This window comes from Triplophysa dalaica, chromosome 1 (assembly GCF_015846415.1).
Source record: "Triplophysa dalaica isolate WHDGS20190420 chromosome 1, ASM1584641v1, whole genome shotgun sequence".
NCBI classification, from domain to species: Eukaryota; Metazoa; Chordata; class Actinopteri; order Cypriniformes; family Nemacheilidae; genus Triplophysa; species Triplophysa dalaica.
The window spans coordinates 32,483,194-32,509,589 of NC_079542.1; the positions used below are offsets into that span (position 1 = coordinate 32,483,194).

General features: G+C 36.5%; 1 protein-coding gene across 2 annotated transcripts; it reads left to right on the plus strand.

Moving 5' to 3' along the window:
• On the plus strand, positions 1–26,359 carry sh3gl3a (SH3-domain GRB2-like 3a). Of its 2 annotated transcripts, XM_056749402.1 has the most exons (11): positions 1–213; positions 17,023–17,091; positions 17,172–17,244; positions 17,857–18,000; positions 20,896–21,029; positions 21,377–21,535; positions 21,913–22,016; positions 22,216–22,340; positions 22,518–22,550; positions 22,690–22,758; positions 22,917–26,359. In XM_056749402.1, exons 1-11 carry the CDS (start codon positions 169–171, stop codon positions 23,120–23,122), a joined length of 1,161 nt encoding a protein of 386 aa, XP_056605380.1. In that variant the 5' UTR covers positions 1–168; the 3' UTR covers positions 23,123–26,359. The 2 variants fall into 2 exon arrangements, with proteins under 2 accessions (XP_056605380.1, XP_056605389.1); XM_056749411.1 differs by lacking the exons at positions 22,518–22,550; positions 22,690–22,758.
• The last annotated feature ends 37 nt before the right edge of the window (positions 26,360–26,396 follow it).

Here is a 26,396-nt window from a genome sequence, read left to right on the forward strand (position 1 = left end):
TGAGGGTAGAAACCCACCGCGAAATGCAGATCCATCTTCAGGCGGCGGTTGAATATTGTAAAAGCGTCTAACTGTGAATTATATCTTTATGCTCCGTTAAAGATTAACCGTCACCTCGCTTAAGATTTCATTCTCCGCCTCCTCAGTGATTTTCATCTTGTTTTGAGGATGTCTGTGGCGGGGTTTAAGAAACAGCTGCACAAAGCCAGTCAGGTAAGAATTCGCCTGGAATACCATGTTTTTGTGATAAGCCCCTCAATCTATGCGAGTATAAATTGAGAGATGTTGATAAAAACACCTTTATCGTTGATGTGGTTCTGACTGATTTCCTGTATTGCAGCCGCGTGTACATCAGTGGTTGCGACAGGCCCCTCATGGCAGAAATGTTATTCACTGAGGTGTATTTCTTCACTTCGATACAGTGCTATTGTTACTGTGTATGTGTTTTTAAATTTGCGCCGCTTTTTGTACCGCTCCTAAGTCCGTTGGTGTAACAATAGGTGTGTTCGACTTTATGAGGCGCTGCGCAGACTAATCGTCATATGACAGATATGTATCGCGAGAGCGAGTGGAAACTAGTGCTTTCGAGTTTTATCTCGCGGTACTTGATGTCATACACCGATCGGTCTGCGTAGCAGCATGAAGACAAACATCAGCACGGATGTTGCCAGGCCTGCAGAAGTGAAACGCTTCAGTTTAAATCATGTTATCAATTTAGTTATTTGTGCTCATTATTATATCATTATAACTGTCAGTTACTGTCTAGTAATCGGAAGAATAAACTATGTTGATCTTTATCAAGATTCCTGTTGCGTGATGAGGATGTTGGTCAAAATAACGGATTGTTATCATGACGTCAGGCTTGAGGTTCCCACGGTATTTTTTCTGGAGACGTCTGTGAATTGTACTTTTTTTTTAAACGTTTTCATATACACAGAAATGATTGCAAAGTCTTTTCTACTATATTCCTTTGGTCTTGGATTTATTTACCACGACATTAAGTAAAAACATGAAAAATGATTTGTCCAGCAGCGTGGGAACCCACAGTAAGTCACGTGATTTCTAGAGAGTTCTAGATGGTCAATTGTCAATTAAAGATGTTCAACTGATATGTCAAACACGTCTGAATTTAACAGCAGCACTTTTATAAATGTTGGCCATTCTGTGTGGCCATGCTGAATTTTGAGATGTTTACTGTAAATGGAGGATACTGTTAATGTCTAGGTATGGGAGACACGTCAAATCACTCTAATCCTGGATAAAAAGTCTTTCCGTACTGTGATTTATAATAACCATCTACAAAATACTGCAACATAAGCTTGAATGCATAACATTATAATTACTTGTTTCGTGGACCTGATAATATGTGTTTTAAAAATTGTACCTTGTGAAGCTCAAACATGTGATGAATAGTTACTTGAATTTTTAAGGAAGTCCATGTAATCCTGGCTGCTATGATGCTGAGGTGTTGTGGTCGCTGGCGTATTGCAATGTGCTTGATAAAGTGTTCTGAGTGGTTTTGACATGTTGGTATGTTGTTTCTTATCTACTGTGGGTAGTCACAAAACAAAATAGCCCAATTCTGTACAATAATCTCATTCCCAGCCCAGATATGACTTTCTTCCCACCTTCCATGTTTTCGCATGCATTATGCATACATAAACACGACATTTTGTTAGCTTTGCATTTGTAGTGTGGAATAGTGTGAATTCCTTTGTGCACATCTGCAATTTTAGAAGTTCTAAATTATACCATTTGGGTAGTTTGATATTCTCAGTAAAGAATATCAGGATCACTTTTAAGCTTTTCCAACATTCTGCTCAATTTAAGTATTGTGATGAAGATCCTGAATGTTAATAATGTTGATTAACTATCTATGGTAAGCCACAAGCTAGTTCATTATTTCATGGTAATCTACAAATTGGATCTCACAAAAACAGTTAATGAATATTATTGCAGGGTGTAACCTGTTTTCATTGGTGTGTGTGTTTTTGAACCCCACACTGTGGCCACCAGCAGCTATGTTGTTCATTGTTTAAAAAAATAAGGGCTTTTAATGGCTATTTTTTAGGTGTTTGAGCGAGCGACAGTTTCTGCTGGTGCTTTTGGGACTGTAGACTAATGAAAGGTATACTGAAATTACAGAACACAACTTTTGCACATAAATATTTATTGAATTCAGATTGTAACTTAATTATTTTCTCAACATTACATCCTATTAAAATGACAAATGATTAAATAGCACACTCACATACAGTAGGTAGACAATCTGTCATACGTCATGCTAAAAGTGTTCCTCATGTGAAGTGCACTGGAGAGTCATTTTCAAGTATAAAAAATATATATTCAATTATATTATTTTGTTTGCATGTTTTTATGTTACAAACACTTATATTTTAAAGTATATTTTATTTACATTTTTATGCATTTAATATGTTTCACTGAATACTTGCTTCTTCCACCATCTTGGACTCCATTCCACAATACATTATGGGATTATCTTCCCCACAAAGGACATGTTGCGTGAGATTCTGTAGTCATGGACCTGCCCTTTGGAACAGACTATGGGTCTGAAGCGCACCCACGTCTCCATATTTCTCTGGAGTATACTGTTTTGTGTCTCTTACCGCATTGGTTGGCTGTATTTCATTATTGTTGATAGTTTCTTGTACTTTAGTTAATTTCTGGGTAGCAAAGATTTTGTTTATAATTGTTTTAATGTTAGCTCAAGCTGTCGGCTGCATTCTCATCATATTCAACAAATGTTTGTCGCTGTTAAATGAATAAACCAGTTTACCCAACAAAATTAGTAATTATTTAAATACCATTATTATGACTTATAACTTGGAGGTTTCTCTCTGTTTAAAGGACATTTATTTTTCTGTGTACACTGTACATGATTTATAGGCAACCGCAGTCCAGTTTATTCTAATTTCCACAAATGGTTTTAAATTCATATTTGTATTCATTTAAATTACACACTATATACTGTAGTAGAAGAATATCACTACATATCTGTTGTTAAATCTGTTGTCAGGCATAAACCCCTCATAACCCCAAAGATAAATAAACAATATTCTCACCATAAGAGCACGAAGGGCGTCCATTTTAGAGTTTCAGTTCTGTTATCCTTCCTCCATATGCAACAGCAGGGATTTGTACTGCAAATTACAACAAGAAGTGTTAATGCAATGTGTTTCATTCAGCACAAATGAATATCAGGAACCAACTGTGAAATGTGGGCTTCATGCTATGCAGAGAACACAGAGTCCTCTGGCTGCCACAGAACGTGTGATTCACGTGAAATCACTCTCAGACAAACCTGTAGACGTGTTAACACAACTCATTATTGATTATGGTTTATTGATCAGAGAACTCACTCCTGTTGAGAAACATCACTCTAACCCCACTGATCTGTCTCATATTAGCAATGTGCTCCCACAGTTTTTTGGCAAAGTAATTGTTTGGCGACAGATGGTCGTCACCAGGAGCTGCTGGAGTTATTCTAGCACACAATGGAATGTAAACCATCTATAGGGTCTGCAGCATTGTTCTGTTTTTCTCAAGAGCATACAGTAAATCTTTAAGCTCTTGATGAATACTGCAGCATTGTGGATTTGAGACCAGGCCTTACTGTTTATGATTAAATATTGCTAATTAAACACTACAACAGCAAAAAACCTATTAAAAGGATACAGTGCCATCCACTGACAGTAGCACCATTGGTCATTTTTGTTCAAATTACAGTATATAAACATTTGAATTTTTGAAAATATATAATGTCATGCAAAGATTTGTGTGAATATGCAAGTGAGTGTATTTATGAATGGATTCGTTGAAACAGACAGCTTAGTAAAGCACTATTTGATAAACATTTCTTATTAACCACCCATAGCTTGTGGCAGAACGTGGCTCTGTCAACATTTCGCTCTGCCAGACTCTTAAGTGACTCTTAAATGAGATGTTTATAAATGATCCTCCTTTCCCTAGGGGACGCACTTGATGGATGGTCTTATTATAGGTGTTTCTGTCTCACAAGCCTAGAAGAATAAAATGTTATGGCATTAGATTGAAAAAAATAAATGTCAACATCTTTATTCATACCTGCAAACTAGTAGCGTTTCTGAGAAATTCACTGTTTTGCATCAAAAATAGGTAATTTATGTGAATCGTGTTAATCCGAAGAGGGTTTTTTTTCGTGGGGGTGGTCTTAAGCGTCTACTCTCGACCGTTTAAGACATCTTTGGTCCAGCACCTTGATTCTTTTGGCCAACAAGAATCAAGATAATAGCTCGTCTTTTTTTTGTCCTCAGGCCAACCATACTCAGCATTGTCTTTTTTTTTGGTCCTTGGGCCAACCAGAATCAAGTTAACAGCTAAGAGGGTCGTCTTTGGTCCTTGGGCCAACAAGACACAGCATCATCTTATTTTTGGTCCTTGGGCCAACCAGAATCAAGATAACAGCATCACCTTTTTTTGGTCCTTGGGCCAACCAGAATCAAGATAACAGCATCACCTTTTTTTGGTCCTTGGGCCAACCAGAATCAAGATAACATTATTTTCAGCTAATGTATGTTTGAAAATGTAGTTTTATAACTTTTTTTAAATTTCAATTTTGCTGAGATTGCTGATATCGTTAACTAAGGTGAGGAAAAAGCAGATTTTCCAATAATATATACAATTCTGTAAAAAAAAATAATGGCCAGATATGTAATTTTGGTATGCAAGTTGTAACCAACGATTCCAGGAGTAAAATGAAAATAATATTTAATTGTCGATTTTCCAAATGGTTTGCTGTTGCATTGCATATTGGTACTAAATCTGTGTTTTGCTGGAGAAATTACAGTAAATATATACTACCCAGAACTTTCATAGGGAATTATACTGTAAGTACACTTTAGGAACACGTTCTGTAAAATAAAGAGCAACCAACTTATTTGTGATACTAAAATGATTATAAATAGTTTAGCTTTGAAAACAGATCTCATGACATCTGTGTTCCGATTCAGTGCTTTACATCTAATTGTTTTTGAAACATTCAGTAATACCAAAAATGATTAGGCCATATTGGCATGTGGTCTTTGGTATCTTAATATGCTGTCACTTTAATTCAGTACTTGTGACCGTGTCTACTATACTTTGTTACTTTGGACATACTTTGACATTTAGCAGTTTAGACATTTAGCGTTTCCATGACCTTTTATTAAAATTCCATTGATGAATCGGTTCTTGAAAATTTAGACGAGGAAATCGCACACACCCATGAAGAAATAACACAATTGTTGATATCGTATTGTTTTGTTGGCTTTTAGCTGTAAAAGAACAATGCTTATCGGTCACGGTAGCTCCATTGATCTTGCCGTGGTATTGTCTTTGTTCTCTGGGGAGGTAAAAGGTCAGAACGCTCGTGCTGTGAAACTCTTTTACAATCCTTTGGATTTATACTCCAGTGCCCTGCAGGAAATGACGCTTCTGAAAGAACTTTGAGCCTGTATCTGTTTTTCTCAGACTGTGAAATCCGTACTGTGATGGATGCTCATTTCCTTCATTCGGCCTCTCCTTTTGATTTGTTTTCGTAATAAATAGGCCTTGTCTTTTTTTGAATAATATATTATTATCTAAAGAATTGGTTGAATATTTCTCATCTTTCTGGAATCCTTTTTGTCCTTCTTTATGTAAGTAAAATGGGTGAATAGTTGAGCCAAGTCAATTTAAGGCCCATAAAGCCGTCACTTTATGTTTAGCGATAATAAAGTAGTGGTGTTTTTAATGGAGTCGTGATTTCCCGACTGTTATTAACACAGACACAGCTGTGTTCAGTAGTCATTATCAACGCTTGACTCTCAGAAGGCTGTTGTTTCTGTTCAGCCCTGAATGTAGGTATCTACAAAGAGAAATTACAACTTGGTTGGCATGCAACGTGTAGGGAAACAAGCAGTATAGAAATGTTTGTTGGTCAAGCAAATGTTCACAGGAAGATATAGTTCTGTCGTCATTACATCATCCAAATTACTTTTTCTTCAGTGATGTTCTGTTGTCATGGAAGTAAACTAGCAACATTGTCCCCAAGTCGCGTTCACTAAATTGACCAGGATCAACATTTAAACTGATGGAGCTAACAACTAGTCTATAACTTTCTTGACCATAGTTCTTAAAAAAATACATAATAACTAGAGCGGCACGATTAAGCGAAAAGAAACCGCATGCGAGTTTTTCAGTGAAATACTTTTAAATGCAGCAGAACCCGAAAGCCAGAGGGCGCTCTCTAGGGCTTGCGATATACCGGATTATACAGAATACCGGTGTATGTCGCTTAAACAACGTACGGAACGCGGCGCAGCGCGACACTGTTTCACTGGGGTCCATTTTCACTGTTGCACTGTGACCGGCCATTCACACAGAATGTGTCTTTGCATGCCGCGGCACTACTTTATCATACTATTTCTGTGGCGTTTGGAGCGTCTCGCGCATGAGCGGTAACGTTACATATTTCTTTCCCCTCTCAATGAAAGCGCGCACCTTGCGGCTTTACATCATATTAAATATACTCACAAACAAACATTTTCATCGTGTTCCCCTCATATCTGCTCAATTTAAGCATATAATAGTATGTGTTTTTAGTTTAAACATTTTCTCTATGTGCAATGATGAGAAATAAGGGTCAGTGAGGAGAACTGAAAACGTGATGCGATCACTTTCCTCACAAAAATCTAATTTAAGCCTTTGTTTTATGATTAAAAATATGATTTCAGGAAATCATGAAGCCATTGTGACTATGTAAAACACAACAGACATTACATGCATGTTTTAATTGTTACTATTCTGCTCTTCTGAAATAAAGACCTTCTACTATTAATTTCTGGGTGCATGCTCCTAACTCTTGAAGTTGGGGGCACCAGTGCGTCCACAAAAAAAAGTTAATTTCGAGCCCTGTTCTCTATTTATATGCATAAATATAATGCATGCAAGTTAACTTCGCATGCTATTCAGTTGTTAAAGAAGTCTAAACTTTGCAGTTATTATAGGGGATACTGTCACTGTCATAAAATGTCTGATAAAAGGGTATTACTGTAGAAAGTATTTAATGATGATGTGTGACGGGTGTTGCTTTTTTTAAACGCACGTTTTAAGCGACTCAAACACGCAGTGCTTTCAGATGGAACAGCATTTCCCATAGTTCACAGAGCCGTGCTTCATGAAGAAGATGCGCATCCAGATCGGTTTGATCACGATTTGAATGGGAATTGCGATTTATCGTGCAGCCCTAATTATAACACAACACGTAATAAGTGGGGATTGTAGAACTTTATCATTACAAGGGTGGATAACTTGATTCTGATTGGTCAGTCGTGTCTTTTCTGAGATTTGTTATGCCCTGATAACAACCACTACAGCTGATTACACAATGCTCATCTGGGTTGTCGTCTGGGTTTATTTTGCGATAACAGCCAGCTGGGTCTGCATTATGCTTTACATAAGAATGATTGGTGTTAAGAGTCTGTAGGAATCCATGGAGATTCAGATTTAGATTACTGCGGGCAAAGATTCTGTGTGGGTCTGAGGATGAATCGTGGACAGAAAGACCAGTGATGTGTTTAATAAAAAAGGGTCAGTTGTGATTTGTGACCGTAACCTTGCATTTATGTCTCTTTAGATCTGAAGCATAATACAGAGTCTTACTTCTTCAAGGTTCTTAAAATGTTGTCATTGAGCAGGTCAAAAGACATACTGCCATATCAGGCCAATTGTTTCCTGTTATGGCTAAATTTGTTCTGACCTAGTTAGTTAGCAAGTGAATTCAAGGAAGCCACAAAGAGAGTTGGAATCTTTAGTAAGAACCTTCTTTTAGTAAGTCATCAGCTCAGCTGTGGTTTCTTTCACTTTTTTTAATGAAGACTTTGGGTGATTTCACATTACAAGTTTTGGTGCGCACCCGGTTCGATTAACATCATAGTTCAGTTTGTTTGGATGATGTGAACTAGGATTGGGCCAACAGACGATGACGCTTTACGTACTGAAGATTTGGAAACAAAATGGTTTTTGGATTCAAAAACATAAATGTAGAAAAGTTAAGTGAGCAATGTTATGCATTTTTCCGCATCCTCCTGCGACGCCGTTACAAGCGACAGGGTAAACAGCTGCAGGCTTGATGATGCAAACGAACCGCGGTTAAATAAAATAATATGAACGCAGTCCAGCAGGGGGAAAAGGGAGCAATCGAACCAAATGTGAGACCACCCTTTAACTACAAAAAACATGGAACATTGGGTCTTAACAGGTGAGCTATAATCCAATAATGGTTCAGAGGTGAGTTCTGATATCCAAAGTAAACATAAACGCTCCCGGTACAGATGTGTGTTGCACAGACACAAAAATCGTCCAAATTTGAAGAAGATGTAGCGCAGGTCTGAAAATAGAGCCTAAAATGTGCTGTGTTTTTTCACTGCCTTTCATAGATGTCTGTTTCTCTTTAATCTTTTGCTCTTTGTGTGTAATGACCTTACACAGCGGTATGTCTAAAACAAACATCATCAGTTTTATCTGTTTGCTTTCTGCTCTCTCGGGTCACCAAAATCGAGGTAAATCAGTAAACCAGACAGCCTGGATCGGAAATTAAGCTTTGTTTAGCATTTTCTAAAGTTCAGCATCTCATATTTGATATCTGTGACCAGAAGATAGTTTAAGAACAACATTTTCTTTGATGAGTCTCAAGTGGGGCTATTGCAATTATCATATAATGACCGGATCATGAATATTTGACTGAGCTAATGTCAGTAACTGCACACTAAATTCCACAATGACATTTTAGTGCTGACATTTGCCGCCTAATGTATTTTGCAGCGCAGAGGGATGGATGGATAGAGCACATCGATATCACATTGCATTTGTTATTATTTAAATGTGTTTTTTATTTGGCAATTATATTTCCTCGAGACCCCTGTGTCATTAGACTAGTGCTGTTTGTATTGTTGGTGTGATGTCGGTTTACTTACTTTAATAAACATTTCTGCATGTATGGTAGCAATTCAGTTTTAATGTCTGAGGAATTTCAACAGAAACAAAGCTCATGAACGAACTACATAAAGGCACCCAATAGCAATGTGAGAGAACACAAAGATGCATAAAAGTTGTTAAAAAAAGCAGACTAATTCATTCATATATTCATTTTTGAACTAATCCAAATACTTGAATATACTTTGTCAACGTTGCATCTTTTTTGGTATTTTGAGTTTTTTCCCGATAAAATAAAAAAAGCTATTTATTTGCAAAAAAATATATACAGTATATATCGTATATTAATATTTATATATTTTTTATTATTGCTCCTGTATGACATTTCGCTGCATTGCTCCCATAACTCTCTGTAAGTAGCTTTTTGCATAAAATGAACTAAATGATTTAATGTATATATATATATATAAATATCTGTCTTTTGTGTTTCTGTTTTGTGTTAAACAAGCATTATATGACATTTTATGTTTTTTAACGTACTTTATTGCTGATTATTTATTTTTGGTCATATTATCTGGATCATCATGTTAAATGTCCAGCTTGACATAGGTTGTACGTAGGGCTGAAACGATTAGTCGACAAATATTCTTGTTGTCGAGTAGTCGTTTGATTACGTGACTTAATTTAAGGGCCTGCAATATCACAATTTGACCGCTACGGCACTGTAGCACTAGAGTGTAATGCAGCCTTCCCGAATGCTATCGCAGTAGAAGGACACACAGCGAGAATTATGGCAGAGTACAAACGAATACGAACAAGTAAAGAGTGGGAAAGCTTTACCAAATTGAAAACATAAAAATGCGGTTGTGTGCAATCCATGCAAGGTCGGAACTTGCCTTTCACGGCAGCACAACCTGCATGCTGGAGCATTTAAAAAGGAAACATCCCGGAGCGGGAGAGAGGTGACTGTTCTCAATCTAGAGCTAACTAACTAACTTAGCAGTAATTTTTTTTATGAGAGAATGCAATAATAATAGCAATGACAATAATAACAATAATCATATGATTACATTAATGTTATTATTTGTTTTGAAAAGTAAAAAGCTTTGATCGATCTTAATAGTCAAGCCAGTTTTGATTATTATAACACTATTAGGTATTACTTGAGAGGAAAATGATTATAAGAGAGCGATGTTAAGTGATAGGAGTCTTATATCTTGACTTTATTTTTTAAATATTTTCTTCTTTTACTTGCTCTTTTTCATTAACTCTTCACCGACAATGATGATTTATCTCGTCATTTAAATAGAAAAGGTTCCCATCCAAACGAGTTATTACGGCAATCTGTTGTACAGCACGTGTCGCGGTTACACGCCTTTGGGAAAAAGTACAGAATCCAAGGATTTAGAACCTATATTTCTTATCGTTTTTTTTAATGATTGTTCTGCGTGTAATCTGGGTGGAATCTTTGACAAAAAACGTTAATTATCTCAAAATTATCTTTTAATCAACGTGCATTTTTGAAGAAACCTAACCACATCTAAGGAGTGATAAAAAAAGCACAAATCCAGATTGAAGAATACGGTTTCCTCTGTTTAAAAGCAGAGACTCCGTTCTTTCATTGGACATATTGTTTCTCCATATATTCTTTACAGAAATGTACTGTGAGCCATTAAAGTTTGGTGAAAATTTAAAAAACGCTGGCGTAGGTTTGCAACTTTGAAAAAAAAACGCTGATGGGGAATGAGTTAAACTGAACTGGTGTCGTAGACATGCTGCTTAATGCTTCTGTCAAGAGATTTGTTAACATTTCTTTAAAAAATAACATACAAAAATTGGTCTTTAATGTACCGGATTTATTTATTTGTATTTGTATTTAAAAGTTTGTAGAGAGTATTTGTGTGATTCGAGTTGGACAGAATCAGAGTAACCAGTTGGTTCAAGTTCATTAAAACAAATTTCTAAAGCTGAATTAATTTTATCCATTATGTAAATTATATATAACTCAATGTTTCAAATAGATGCAAAAGCTGAACAATCATTAAAAACTTACCGATTCGTCAGTGAAATAATAGCAGATATTAGTCGATTAATCGGTCTAATAATCGTTAGATTAATCGACTATCAAAATAATCGTTGGTTGCAGCCCTTGTTGCAACTACTACTAGGTTTTTTATGCGTTATACCATGTTCGTGTGCAGGAGGGCTTGAGAATTGTTGCGCGCGGCACACAGGAGAATTATGTTATGTTTCATGTTATTACTTGATCGGTTTAATATTACTAATTGCATGTTTACAATCATTTTATTGGTCTGTTTAATGCATCAGCCTCAATGTCCCTTCTTATATCATCTCATTACATCACATGGCTGTTTAACAGATGACTATTAGCATTGACTGCTAATCCACATGCTCTGTTTTACATTATTTTATATTCTTATTAAATCAAATTGCTGATAATAATATAAGTACACTATTTTAATTTTGGAGAAAGCTTTAATCCTCCTTCTAAAATGGCCTTGAGTTGTAAACTATCGGTGCGGTACAGTTTAGCATGTTGACAAAATGTTATATGCTCTCCTACTTGTAAGTCGCCTTGCATAAAAGCGGCTGCCAAATGAATACATTTAAAAGCTATATGTTTTTACGTTTATTTATGTTTGAGTGACTGCATCAGGGTGACGTCACCTCGCCGACAGTCGATATGTACAGCTGAGAACACATTCATTAAAGTATACGCTGCTTTAAAAGATGTTGTCACTCTATTTATAAACTTTGACAAGATGACACATAGATCTGTTAGTGTTAATTGGTTCATGCCCTGCAGGGTTTTTTTCCCTGAAACTATCAGTTTATTTTGACTTTATATGGCATTTAACTTCGTAGAAGGAAACTTTTGTAGTTTTTGTTCTGCTTGTCGATTCTATAGCATATTCAACCTAGATTTAGTTGGCTCTTTGTCGAACAGCGCAATGTTTGTATGTGAGAGAAAGTGAAGTCGGTGTGGGTGTAATCCTTGTCTGGACTTAACATTACAATTTCCTTCCTTATTTCAGTTTTGCTCCTTCCTCTGTAAATAACACTTTTGTCCATGAAGAGGAAACGAGAAATGAGTCTCTTTCAGCTGAATGTTGCCAGGAGACGTTTTGTGAGTCTCGGCCCTGTCTGCTTTAAAAAAAATATATATATATTTACTCGCTTCACAGCTTTTGAAATCTGTAATTTTACCTTTACTCAAGTATGATTTGCGTGAAGTTTTTTACTTTGTTTTATTTAAAATCAAGAATGAAAACATTGGAAGGAAAAAAACGTGACCGAAAATGATTCCAGTGAATGATGGGTGTGAGAAATATTTGAGCCTATACCATAAGAGCTATGGAGATGGAGAAGTTAGACTTCGGTAGTGCACCTGTCCTGAAGATGAAACCCCATCGAACTCTAAAAATAAGATAAAGACTATTTGTTTAAATAATGTCCTTGTTGTATTGGTAACTAATAAGAAGTTTGAACAGTTTAGACAAAAGTCGAAACAACATTGATGCACAATGTTATATTTTAAGTGTTTAATCCTGTTTTGTAGACGCACGGTTCATCAATGTGTCTTAACTGCATTTATGCAGTTTGAATGGGACCGAACTGAACAACTTTTGTTTAAATGACATATTTAAACGTGCATCATATGTCTCTTCTGTAAGCGCGAGGCAAGAAATATATATGAAAATGTGCTTGCTATTTCATGCATTTTTAAAAGCCTCACCAGCCCTGCCGTAAAAAGGACTGTGTTGCCAGATCTGTTGAAAAGAACAGAAATGATGACAAGCCTAAAATAAACCTACAAATCGACTCATTTGAATAAGGCAAAAACACTATGGGCTACTGTTCACTCTATTAACTATATAATGTATCTGCAGCTTCATAAGAAAAGACTAAAAAACAAATGCGAAGCTCTCAAAAGTTTTGGCCGAAAACAGCAGATAGGTATCAAACGGTTTAAGCTCTTGGGATTCATGTTTCTTGCTCACTGCGATCAACGGCAATTTTTTGCCATGGTAGCGACAGGATTACTACTGTCAATCATCACATTTACTCATTTACATTCCATACAAACGTGGAACCCTGCGTGGAACCATTTATACAAGGTTTCACTACTGAAACTTAGGAGTGTGTACCGTTGACAATTTATCAAGAAAATAAGGTTTAATATCTTTTTCAGGGCTTCTGAAGAAAATGTATATTGATTTAAAAAGGGTTTAGTTAAAGGGGTGGTGCAATGGTGTCTCATGCATTCTGACTTCTTTGCAGTGTTAAACGAGCTGTCTTCTCATGCTTAACATGGTCAACTTATCAAAAAAGGAGTTGGACGTATTTCGTATTATTTCTTTGCTGATACACTCCCACAGTGTTCATACATGTTTCAGAAAGTTTTTTCGAACATGAAATATCGTTACGCAACAACTTTTTTTTAGTCCCTTATTAGACAATTCTCCTGAAAAAGCATGCAGCACTCCGACGCATCAACCATGGAAAGCGGGAGAAGGAGCATGCGCACAAGTCACTGTCTTTGTGCAGGAGAGAGAGAGAGCACTATTATCGAGAAGTTCAGCTGTGTTGTTTGTTAGCTGCATTTGGGTGATGAATGTTATATAAACTGTGGATATAACGCTGGATTTGGAGATCGTTTGATACTGATATATGGAGCCGTCCCAGCGTTAAAAGACGCCTGACATGAAACGCACGCAGTAAGTGAAACTGATGTCTGTGTTTGTGTGCGTACCTGCTTTAGTTCCTCCCCCCAAACGCGTCACATGTTTTCGGATATAATCGTACAGCTGTATCTGTCTTTTATAAATGTGATCAAACTAGAGATTGAAGGGTCAGATACTATTCTGTAACTACTCAAGATTAACATGAGATATACAGAAATTGTCTGAGTTACATTAGTTATTGTTTTTCTGCTACATGATTGTGTGATATTTCTGCAAAACAAGACAAAAAATTATAACTTGTAACACTTGTAACTCATTTTAATATATAAAATTAGGCACTATGGCTCTGTCGGTGTTTGCTAATGAGAAAAAGGAAGGTGGCGTACAGAATTTACATTTGAAGGGTTGTATTATTTGAAGTGTTTTATTTTTTAGGAGAGTCAATCTACTATTTATTATGTTGGCTTGAGAAAGTTTCACTTCTGTTGTGCTTCTCACAATTTTGCCTTTTTGCAAAGCAGCTTCACACACACACACTCAATTTTTGTAGTGAAGTAAAAGCGAAACGGACAGGGCTACATGCTGGGTCAGACAACACTGAATGACCCTAAATTGTCATGTTTCTCACATCATGTCATGTCTATTCTTGGTCTTGGGGCGGAGTCATGGCATAGCCTTAGGCTATGCGTGGAGGGATAGATAGTGATCCTATCGGCTTGCTATACTCTTTCTCCGGTCTGATGATGATCCTCATGTTCCTTTTAAAAAGTAACTAAGTAACTTTAACTTGAGGACATTTTAATCAAGCTACATTTTACTTTTACTTGAGAATTTTTTTTGACTGGGAATTTTACTTGTACTCAAGTACAATGTCATCAGAGTAGGTGCGGCCGATCTAGAAAAAAAATCGAATAACAATTTTTTTCTAGATAGATCACGATTCACGATTTTATCCCGGTTCTTTTTTTTCAAGTTGGTTTTAAGACTATTTTGCAAATTACAGTGCTAAAATACAGCCAAACTAATGTCCCCATATAAAAATATACTCTAGAATATTTTAATCAAGGTAATATTTAATGCAAGTACAATTACATAAAACAGCTGTTGTAGCAAAAAACTTTACATTTTGAATTTTGTTTTGCATCTTGTTGTGGCACTCGGAGTAAAGCTGTGGAATGGCCGTGGAGGAAAAATATTTGCGGCTGGGTATTTCGTAACGTGGATCTTCGACTTTGAGCTGTCTTTTAAAGCCCATATTTTCCACAGTCTTTACGGGAATCATGTCTTTGGCCAGGTAAAATGTCACTGTGTCAGTTATTTCTTTCCAGCGCTTGCTCGTTCTGTCATTAAAGTTGTTTGTTTAAGCCTTGTAGTTTCTGAATATTTGGTTGTACCTGATCGTGCAGTCATTTTAATCATTCGCGATCAAATATCGTCATATCGCACACCCCTACATCCGAGTAGAAGTACTTTTAATTGAATATGATTTTTTTGTAATTTAGACGGTGGTTAGATGACGGTTTGGTACCTTCTGATCGTAGCAGTGTAGCAGTGTGATGAAGAAACTAACTATAACATCAGGAAGGGCTGGTGATGGTGTTGGTGAACAAGAGACAGAATTAGGTCAATACCCAGAGTACTTTTACAAGTGTGTTAGTATATATGTAGGGCACTTCATAAAGCAGCCGTGTTATTACTTTTTAGGAAATAGATGAACTTGTGAGCTTGGTTATGTGCTAAACTACATATTTTTTAGATCCACATTGAATGGTTTGTCTTATTATACTGATAAACGGATGATCATTTATTTCCTTTAGATGAGTAGCTAATGTAGCCAACAAACCAGTTGGATGCCTAAAATTGATATGAAATTGAACGTGGTGGATTTGTTCCAAAATAGTAACACTTTCTAACTATGGAGTCGTAACGTTATGTGTTGGAGAAAATCCCAGTTAAGGTTACTGAGGACCCGCCCCTAACCCTAACATCACTGGCGCAAAACCAAGTCGGACAAAAATATATGATTGAGATCGTACGAATTCATACAAATTGATGTCACATCGTAAAATAGTTGCGTTTTTGCCGCGAGATTGTGTTTGGCTGTAAATACGCTAAAGAGAAGTACACTACCTTTCAGCATCTTTAGATGTATCTCAAAAAATTGGCAAAAATTAGGTAACTAATCAACTGATATCAAACCAGATGCTGAAAATTCTAGCTTTCATCTTCATATCTAAGGAAATTATTAAGCAGTTTGCTTAATAATCTTAATAAATCTGTTTTTGTCTTGTGTTGAGATGCACCGATATATCGGCTAATAATCGGTATCGTTCGGTAAAAGCTATTTTTCACACTATCGGCCAATTGTTTAAAAACAGCTGATGATCAGGACCGATATATCCTGTCAATCATAAGAGGACAGGAAAATGTTATAAATGTGTGCTCTGTATATAGAAGATGTCAAGAAGCATCATCAGTTTGATGTTTATTATTAATAGTCATGACATGAATAAATAATCTAAAGATATATTAATTTAATCATCAGAACTGGTGCAGGCCGATATCAATCTGAATAATCAGCTATGGGTATCAGTGGACAAATTTAGTATCAGTGCATCTCAACTTTTGTGTGATTTGAAACGTCTTGATTTTGTGAACCTCCACCAGTCTATTCACACTGACCTACAATAACTTGAACCTCATTTGTGTCCTGCTATGTGAGATATGTTAATCCCCTTAGTGATTATAAGTGGTGGTTTGTATTTAACTCTTCATCCTTGTACAGTTTGCCTGCGACACTGTAGCCTGAGGCTTATACATAAACTGACATAACTGCATTTCCCACTCTTCGCTGTTACATAATGTTAGCTATGGGCATTCACTTCACCGTGCTATCTGCATTTATTTTTGGGACCTATCATTTTGCCTGTTATTTTAGATTTTTTCACAAAATTTTCAAATGAATTGAAATGCTGCATGCAATAGTGGTGCTTGAAAAATGTATTTGTCACACTGCAGGACCAGTTTGAAGCTTCAGTCTGTAACTTTTGTCTGTTTGAAACATAAAATTACATGGCACTTATCTTTACGGGGAAAAATTAGCTTTTATTGGCCGATATATCGGTGTATCTCTAATATAAATAACTTCATTAAATTCCAGCGTATTGTAACTAAAGTAAGGAAACACACAATAGATCAAGGCCTGTAATGTCAGGCAACATTCCTATGACAGACAACTATGACAGAGGCATCTTAATTGATTATTTCCGCCGCCCACCCTACTGTCTGCTCAGAGAACCATTTTCAAAACGCCTAATGGTACCGTTTCCTCTCTCTGATCTAATTTCTCTTTTTTCTCATGCAGTTGCTGAGCGAGAAGATAAGCGGCGCTGAGGGGACCAAGCTCGATGAAGACTTTATGGAAATGGAGCGGGTACGAACCTTTGTGTAACTTGATTTATGTGACAGACACATTTACTTTCTTGATCTAACCTGGTTTTCCCACCTTCACAGAAAATAGATGTCACCAACAAGTCCGTTTTTGAGCTTATAACCAAAACCACAGAATACCTCCAACCAAACCCAGGTATGTAGACGTCCCCAAAAGCTTAAAGGGATAGTTCACCCAAAAATGAAATTAATTTGCTCCCCCTCATGTCACTTCATACCTGTATAAATGACTTTGTTCTGATGAACCCAGAGAAAGATATTTGAAAGAATGTTAACAATTTTCAAGTCTGTGACATCATTGACTGCTGTGGTAGGAAAAATTAAATGGTAGTCAAAGGTGCCGCAGAGCTTTTTGTGTTCCTAAATTCTTCAAAATATTTAACTTTGTGTTCAACAGAACCACTACTACTGCTCCCTACTACGGTAGTAGATGATATCACAGAACTGAAAATTGCTAACATTCTTACAAATATCTTTCTTTGTGTTTCTAAAACAACCTGAGGTTGAGTAAATGATGACAGAATATTTATTTTTGGGGAACTATCCCTTTAAATGAATAATACTTATGTATATACTTCATACTTATGAATTCATTTTTAGCTTTGAATTCATGAGAATTAAATATGTCTCTAATGATAAGAATCACATGTTTGTCTCTTCTAAGTTTTTGTGGTTTCACAGCCAGTGAATCAGAGTGAAGTGTTGTGATTTATGATTCGTACATGAGCGAGCGTGTATTTCTACACAGCATCGAGAGCCAAACTGGGAATGCTGAACACGGTGTCTAAAATCAGAGGGCAGGTGAAGTCGACGGGCTATCCTCAGACCGAAGGGCTCTTAGGAGACTGCATGCTGCGATACGGCCGAGAGCTGGGGGAGGAGTCGTCTTTCGGTAAACATCGTGCACACATGCACAGACACGAACCACAGTAACGGAAATACTGCAGCAATGCAGAGGAATGCTGTCACTGTCTCTTAACCTCTCTCACTCATCGAGTCGCTCAACCTCACACACTGAGCTTTGTGAAATGTGTTTCCTGTAATGTGTCGGCCCCTTCTCACAGAAGAACACAACTCTGACACCTTGTGGTGTTTTTGTAAGCGCAGTCGATGAGACTTCGGATATTTCGACAAGAGATGTTTCTCGTTTTTTTAATATGACATCATGTACGACCTGTAGTTTGACGCAACATTTTTCAGTACCTCTTATAATGTGGATGCATTACTGTATTCCAGGGTTCCTACGTGTTTTGGAAAAGTATGGATTTCCCTTTTATTGTTCTCCAGGTCTGGATTAGTATGGAAAAAACGAAAATGGAGTATGGAGAAAGTTTTTAGACTATTGCCCTATTCGGTTTTCTAAAATATAAAATTACGAATTTCTGATAACAAAAGTATTTTTATGAAGTTTGGAGCATGTTGCCAAAAGATTGGCGCTAGACTAAATCTGCTGGTGGACAGTTTGCTGCAATTAGATGTTACGCAGTTAGGGCTCCCCCTACTGTTTGACTAGACATGGCCGTGCCCACCATTTAGGTCTGGGTATTTTTCCTTGGTATGCAATACAAGTCATGGAAAAAATAGGACAAAACTGTAATTAGTGCCGCCAATATAGTACAAAACGCCTAGATAATTGATCTCAGATCTGGTGTACCTCAGCTGTCTAACAGCGCTCTCTGATTAAGTTCTTCAATCAAATGAAGGAAGCCTGAGATAACTGACCAATCAAATGAAGGAAGCCTGAGATAACTGACCAATCAAATGAAAGAGGCCAGAAGCTCAAGGACAGCTTATTGTGAAAGAGCGCGTAGCTAAACGTTTAATGTTTTACCATAGAAATGTTAGGGGGTCATTCACATGTCACGTCCAAAGACACGTGCATAACACTGGCTGTGTTGCTTTCCAGATTGCTCAGGAGTTTGCGCTCCCAATTTGAGTGTGCTTGACGACCGTCAACATTTAAATAACGAACCTGACTAAACGGCCTTTCAGACCTGTACGATCGCAGGGGGAGTGTATCGAGCACAGAAATAATATGTCATACGCCCAACTTTGCCCAACGTTTTTTGACATGTTGACCATGTTAAACATGAATAGACGTTTAACATTGTAAAGAAGTCAGAATATATGACACAACGTTGCAGGGCCGCTTTAAAAGTGATACGTATCCAATATCTGCATTTACTGAACAGAAAAAGAAGAAACTTCATTTACCACCTTCACCTATTTTTTAAATAGACTGCAGAACTATCACGGGTAATGAAATGACTGATTTTGTTTTAAACATTATAAAATCAGTTCTTTGGCAAATGGTTCCTTTAGTTAATAAATATGTTGTACCAGCAATGTAATAGTTTGCATATGTCAACGTGCACAAGAGAGTACCGGATCATTTCATTACGTAAGACCCTTATTCATCGTCTGGTATTATTTAAAGCCCTCGAAGCTGCACTGAAACTGTAATTTGACCTTCAACCATTTGGAGTCCATCGAAGTCCACTGTATGGAGAAAAATCCTGGAATGTTTTCATCAAAAACCTTCATTTCTTTTCGACTAGAGATACAAATCCATAACCATCTTGGATGGCATGGGGGTGTGTAAATTATCATGAAAATTTAATTTGAAAGGGAACTTCTCCTTTAATCAGGTATCTGCTGAGAAACTCAAGCTTCTCTGCTACATGGAACAGCAAAGTGTTTTAGGTGGCTGAGTGATAATGTTTATTGAGGTGATTTGTATTTTTATGTTGATGATTTTTATATTGTGATGAATTTAGATTTTGATTAATCAAGTCAAACTTTAAAACTGCTTTTTAGCAGTTTCTCGAGTTTCTGTTTGGTGATTAGGACGTATCTTGCATGCATGCATAATACAAATATTTCTTAGTTTAGAATAACTGGCTAACTGGCTTAACTGTTTACTGGCAACAATATGGCAATATTTCTGGATCGTCTCTGTGTGAAAGGCATTAATGATGTACGACTCGCATTGACGGTGTATATCTGATCTGCATGTTTACATGACAGTCACATTGGCACATATCTGATTTTTATCTGATTTATTTCCACATATTAATGAGGCCTGAAACCGATCTCGAAATATCTGAATGCATGCGTTTTTTTCCTGTGTACACGGTCATAGAACACATCTAATCTGTGTCACATAAGAGCAAAAAATCGGAATTGGTCACATTACACAGAATGATTTATATTTCACCAATCTGTTGCTCTGGGTTGAAGGTTTACAGTTATTTCATTTGACAAATGTCGAAATGGAAAATGTGTAGGAACCAGAAAAGTACAATCCGAATATTCAAGTTTGTGCGGCGCATTTCAGCGCAGATTGCTTCACGAACCTGGAAGATATCAAGACCGCCAATGCACGAAAGCTTTGGTTAAAAAGTGGGCCCATTCCAACCATTAAAACTTTGCAATGACAGGCGCTTCATAGGAGAGTTTCTACACAGCAGATCTCCAGATCTTTAGCAGACATATTACAGACTTTTAGACATCTCCAAGACGTATTGCACATGAGCAAACTTGTTTTGCTGGTGTCTTGCAGATGTAAATGCAGACGTCAAATAGACGTATGCCAGATGGATTGTGCTATCTGGGTAGCCAGTTGTCAAGGCCCCCACTTTGGGAACAATTGGCCTAGACTGCACAAAGCGCTTCAACTAGAGAGAAAGGTGGCTGCCGCGCAGCAATTCCACCGCATACCGTCTGAAAGCCCTTTTACTGTGAGCTTCTCTTACATGTTGCTGTTGTGTATGCACGATCTTCACAGGCTGTGCACTGGTGGAAATCGGTGAAGCCATGAAGCAGATGGCCGAGATTAAAGACGCCCTTGATATCAACGTGAAACAGAACTTCATTGATCCACTACAAACCCTTCAGGACAAAGATCTTAAAGAGATTGTGGTATGTAACTCAAGATCGTTTCAACATTGCACGAATGTACTGTCACCTTAAAGAATGATTATTAAAGGTGCAATAAGATTGACGGGCACTCAGAATCTGTATCAGTGTTTTTCACTTGTTCTTTAGACAGTGATGTCATGTTAAAGCTGATAAGCTGATGACATCTCAGACACACACATGGTCCCAAGCCCTTTCCTGTCAGCTGTCTTGAACGGTTTTACATTTATGCCCGTTTCAATTCTTTTCTTTGAATAATTTATCATTGTTGTATGTTTTTACATTATTACAAAGAATATATGTTGTGATATATCAGAATATAACAGTTACCACAATGTGTGTTTTTTTAGCATCACCTGAAGAAGCTGGAGGGTCGACGGTTAGATTTCGACTATAAGAAGAAGCGTCAGGGCAAGATTCCAGATGAGGAGATCAAACAGGCTGTGGAGAAGTTTGAGGAGTCCAAAGAACTCGCAGAGAGGAGCATGTTCAACTTTTTGGAGAACGATGTGAGAACCGAAACTGCTGATAAGAACAAATGTTTTAATGATTTGTCTAAAATCTGCGATTCTTACCTGGGGGGCCGTGGCCAACACGGAGCCCCAACTGACTTCCGAGGGGGCCACAAGATGACTACTATTTTAAAATGACACAAAATTAGTTTTGGAATACATAAAAAGCAGTGGGGTTGCTTAACAAACCTTGCTCAAATGTCCCTAGAAACACTTTATTCTATACATTTACAATTCAGATCAGTCAAATATACAGTGTGTGGACACTTATGTGTGTGACACTTAACATGTATGAATTTTATTGCAAAACATGGTATTTGCAAACAAATGCTGCTGGATAGTTTTAACATGTCATGTCTTTCACCCACCTATAGGTGGAGCAAGTGAGTCAGTTATCAGCTCTCATCGAGGCAGCACTAGATTACCATCGACAGTCCTTAGAGATCCTGGAAGAACTTAACGGCAAATTACAAAACAGGTACATTTATAGACTTCTGACTACAGAACAGTTGATAAACACGAATATTAAATAAAAATCGATTTCCCCACATTTATTCAACTGTTAAATGTTTCATCAAGTGAGTGAAATTGTGGGGGATCTGAAATCTGATTTTTTTTTACCAAAATAAAGTGATCCTAGCTGATATGTATTTGAACACACATATCTCGTCTCACAGTATAGCTACGACAAGCTGTCGGCCCAAGAAAGAATTCAAGGCAAAGTCGATCATGTCCAGTCTTGAGACGCTCGAGAACAATCAAAACAATGGACTGTCCCTCACCTCATCTGTCAAAAACACAGGTATCAGTGCTGACACTGTATAATGCCCTATAAAAAATGAGTGTTTTCATTTAGTTGTGTCTACTTTTTTGTTTCTATCGTTTGAGTGAGTTTCTGAAATGATTTCCATTGTGTGTTACTTCCACACGTTCCGCCCTCATCATGTTGTCATACATAATTCCTCAATATTCTTTGCAGATATTCAAGTGAACCACACTGTAAATGGAAAAAGTAGGTGTTCAAGTAGATTTTAAGTAGGACTTTTTTCTGATTTCTGTGACTAATATTGAATCACGTTGCATTCATTACCATCAGTTTGTGTGTGTCTTTCTCTCATGTTTCATCTCATGTTTTATTTTTTTGCTGTCAGCTGATTATTTCACCCACACCATAAATCAAACATGGCCTGAAAGCCCCAATGGTAATACCTGTAGCACAGGTGAGTATCCTGCATACGTCACCATAACCCATATTGAATCTATTATATGGAAAGTGCTGAGATTTTTAACTCTATTGTGTAACTTTTTTTGCAATTCAGCACGTTTCGTTATCTACGAACCTGTACGCTTTTCAACTCACCGTATTTACTCATTGCAGAAATAGAGACACACATGGACCAGCCCTGCTGTCGATCTCTGTACGACTTCGAGCCGGAGAACGAGGGCGAGCTGGGCTTCAAAGAAGGTGACATCATCATCCTCACCAATCGGATTGATGAGAACTGGTACGAAGGCATGATTAACGGCGAATCAGGCTTCTTCCCCATAAACTACGTAGACGTCCTGGTGCCGCTCCCTCAATGAGCCAATCAGAACCAGGACGCCAAACCGGAGCATCCCCTGTATCACCCAACATCCCCTGCTGCATTCTCACCAATGAAAGCCTTGTGTTTCGCCACAGACTTTTTTAAAACCTTCAGTATTTATTTTGTGCCGTTTTACAGTCCTCATGGTGCAACATCATCGTAAATTGTTGTTTTCCAGTTAAAACAAATGACAAAACATCCTTAAAATAAGATTCAGTTAAGTGACTGGGAAGTCTTGAATTAAGGTTGTTTTCTTATTGTTAGATTTATATACTTTTTATATTTAAACAAGAAAAAATGGGAAAGTGATGAGAATAAATACTAAAAAGGTAATGTAAAAAATAGATAAACAGATGTAAACAACACTATGATAACACTAAATATAAATACATTTTAAGGATGTTTTTACGTTTTAACTGAAAAAAAGGATGTGGTTTTTTTTTAGGCGTAATGTCAACATATGTTTTACACCTTTTTGAATTTAGTTTCAACACAGCCTTCAATTTATTTGTTTAAATGTTTTCAATTTATTTGTTTATTGAAATGTGATGCATCCAATGGGGTGTCTGTATTTTCCTGCTGTTTCCGTACGTCGTCTCGCTGTAATATTGGGTTTACCTGCCTGCTGTGGTCTTACGTGTTTTTTGAAACACACTTTTTCTATAGACTGTGACTATCTTGACTGCTACTCGTATGAATGTCCTTTCTCTCTCTCCGTCTTTGTTTACATTTTACTTATTGGGATCTTAGGAATCATAAGTGTCGCGAGAGTTTTAATGGGCCTTCAAGTGCTTTTTTTGAACGGTGGCTGTATTGCACTAAAGCTTTAGAAGAATTGTACCCATTGATGTGCACATTTTACTTTTGCATTTAAGACTCTTTTTGTTTTGGAACATTGCACTTTCTATTGTGTTTTTTCTGCCATTTTGGGGAATACAAATTTGATCCGTCTTATCGTATGGGCTGGACTTTATGCTTGTATAAATATATATACATTATAAATATATATATATATATATATTGATATGAACTTGTACTGTATGTTGGGGAACCTTTTTGCTTGCCTTGTAATGGTTTGCCCTACAGTATAAAGAATGACATTTTGAATATTTCAGATGTTAATTCTGTCCTCAGTCGAACCATCATGTGCTTAGCGATTGCATAAGACGGCTTTGGAATCTTAATATCTGGACCAATTATGTTTAAACTGACAAAATTATTATCGTTTCCATGTGTCTGTCCACCAGAAATACACCAGTGTATTTCAACAATGTCAAATATTATTTTTGTTACTCACCGAAGTATGTTTCTCATGCATGACATGGAACTTTGAATGACTTTTTTGTTTGTATTGGCTGCCGTTGACCATTACTAATCTAAAAACCATTGTAAATCATTCCCTGTTCGGTTTCTCTGTCTTTTATTTTCCTCGTATTCTTCAGGCCAAACAAAGCTGTCGGAGAGCAAAGAGAAAATTGTTATTTTGATTCCAGTAAAGCCGTAGAGTATGATTTCTATCGCTAATGGAACTGCAAATTGTCGGCTATGTACTGAAGTAGTGGACTGAACCTGATGATTACTGTTCATTCAACACTGTATACTGTTTATAAATATACAGGACACAACCGCACCTGTGTCCTATGGTGTGACAGAAAAAAAGATATTTTTTAATTTATTTAGATAATTTGTCTTGCTATTTTGTGATATAAGTTTGTAATTATATAAAATATTATATTATAAATCATTTGTTTTCAAATTTTTCATTTTTCTGCTGTCACAATACAGGACACATGGATGGTATAATTGTTAACTACCTTTATTTAACTTTCATTATAGATACTGTATTTAGACAAAGCATCAAAAAACAATAGTATCATATGTTCTTGGTTTGACTTTATTTCATTGGAAAAGTCATGTTGGGTTCTTTGCATTGTGGGATACAGTGTTCCGCTCACATGTACACTGTAGTATGTCATTATGCATTACAGAAAATGTGCATACTATACACCTACTATCTATCAAGAAAGGAGTATGATTTTCCAGAAAAAAAACAAAAATTGCCCTTACAAAAAGAAGTTAAAGTTTCCTTTATTTTATAATAACTAATAGTGTGAAAGTGTATTTCACGCACTATATTTAAGTATATTTTAAGTATTTATTTGACTATAGTTAAGATGTCTTATTTGTTCTATACTTGTACCTGTTTGATGGATATATACTTTAAAACTATTATTATAATTACGAGTCTTCTTGTTATAAAAAGTATGCTTTGCTCTTTTGATAGAGTTACGTTTTCACATAGGTTTAAGTACTGCCTAATTAATGTACTTTAATAAACCTAAATGTTTTACAAGTATTGAACTAGCACACCAGTAGTATACCTGTAAGTTCACTTGTAGTAACATTGCATGAAAACCGTAGTTAAAAGGTGGTGGTAAAGTGTAAAGTTTAATACTGGTAGGTTTAAAGTATAAGTATGCTTTTATAATCGGAAAAGTGAGAATTTAGTTCCAAGTACTATTGAAACAGTACACTTAAAAGTATACTACTAGTCCATTGATATTAGTATACTTACTCACAAATATAAAAATATACTTAAACTTAACCTAAGTGATCAAATGAACTGCAATACTGTATACTTCTTTTTTTGTAAGGGCATGTTTTGAAATAGTTTTTCTACATACTCCCGCATCTGTCACGATAGTCCTAAAGTACCTCAACTTTGCACAATGCTTCGAGACAGAATTTAAGATGTTTGGCTTCTCAAACTAACAGGACACTGTGTTTACACTTTTGGGAAACTTACCATCTTACAAATTACTTAACAATAGTTGACTGCATTAAACTGGTGTGGAAGAAAGTTTTCAGAAAACATGAGATAAATTACACAAAGCCGCTTTAAAGCAAGCCACTTCCAGTTTTTGTTACACTTTACATTTGACATTGCACAAAAATTGGGTGTTTACTTGATACAATTTTGTAGCATTTCCAATTATGACAAAGAAACGAAATGTATTTTCGTTGTTTGTTCGATGACTTAGATGTAGGATATTTGACTAACAAAGAAACAAACAGCGTTCATACAAATTGACACAAAACTGCTGTACATCACTGACTGTAAAGAAAGCCAGCAATTTTTTCTTTTTGCTCTCTGGCGTAATTTATACAGAAAGTTGTTTATAAATGTTGTAAATGAATATATTATCTCATGAATAAATAATGTCTAAATATTGAAGACACAGTGTGGCTGTACATTTTCAATTTATTCTTTT

What these genes read in the sequence shown, in the direction of transcription:
- sh3gl3a (XM_056749402.1), top strand. Translation starts at nt 169, where the DNA reads ATGTCTGTGGCGGGGTTTAAGAAACAGCTGCACAAAGCCAGTCAG. An exon ending in AGCTGCACAAAGCCAGTCAG is followed by an intron (nt 214 to 17,022) that starts GTAAGAATTCGC and finishes TTTCTCATGCAG; the next exon opens with TTGCTGAGCGAGAAGATAAG. An exon ending in CTCATCTGTCAAAAACACAG is followed by an intron (nt 22,341 to 22,517) that starts GTATCAGTGCTG and finishes TATTCTTTGCAG; the next exon opens with ATATTCAAGTGAACCACACT.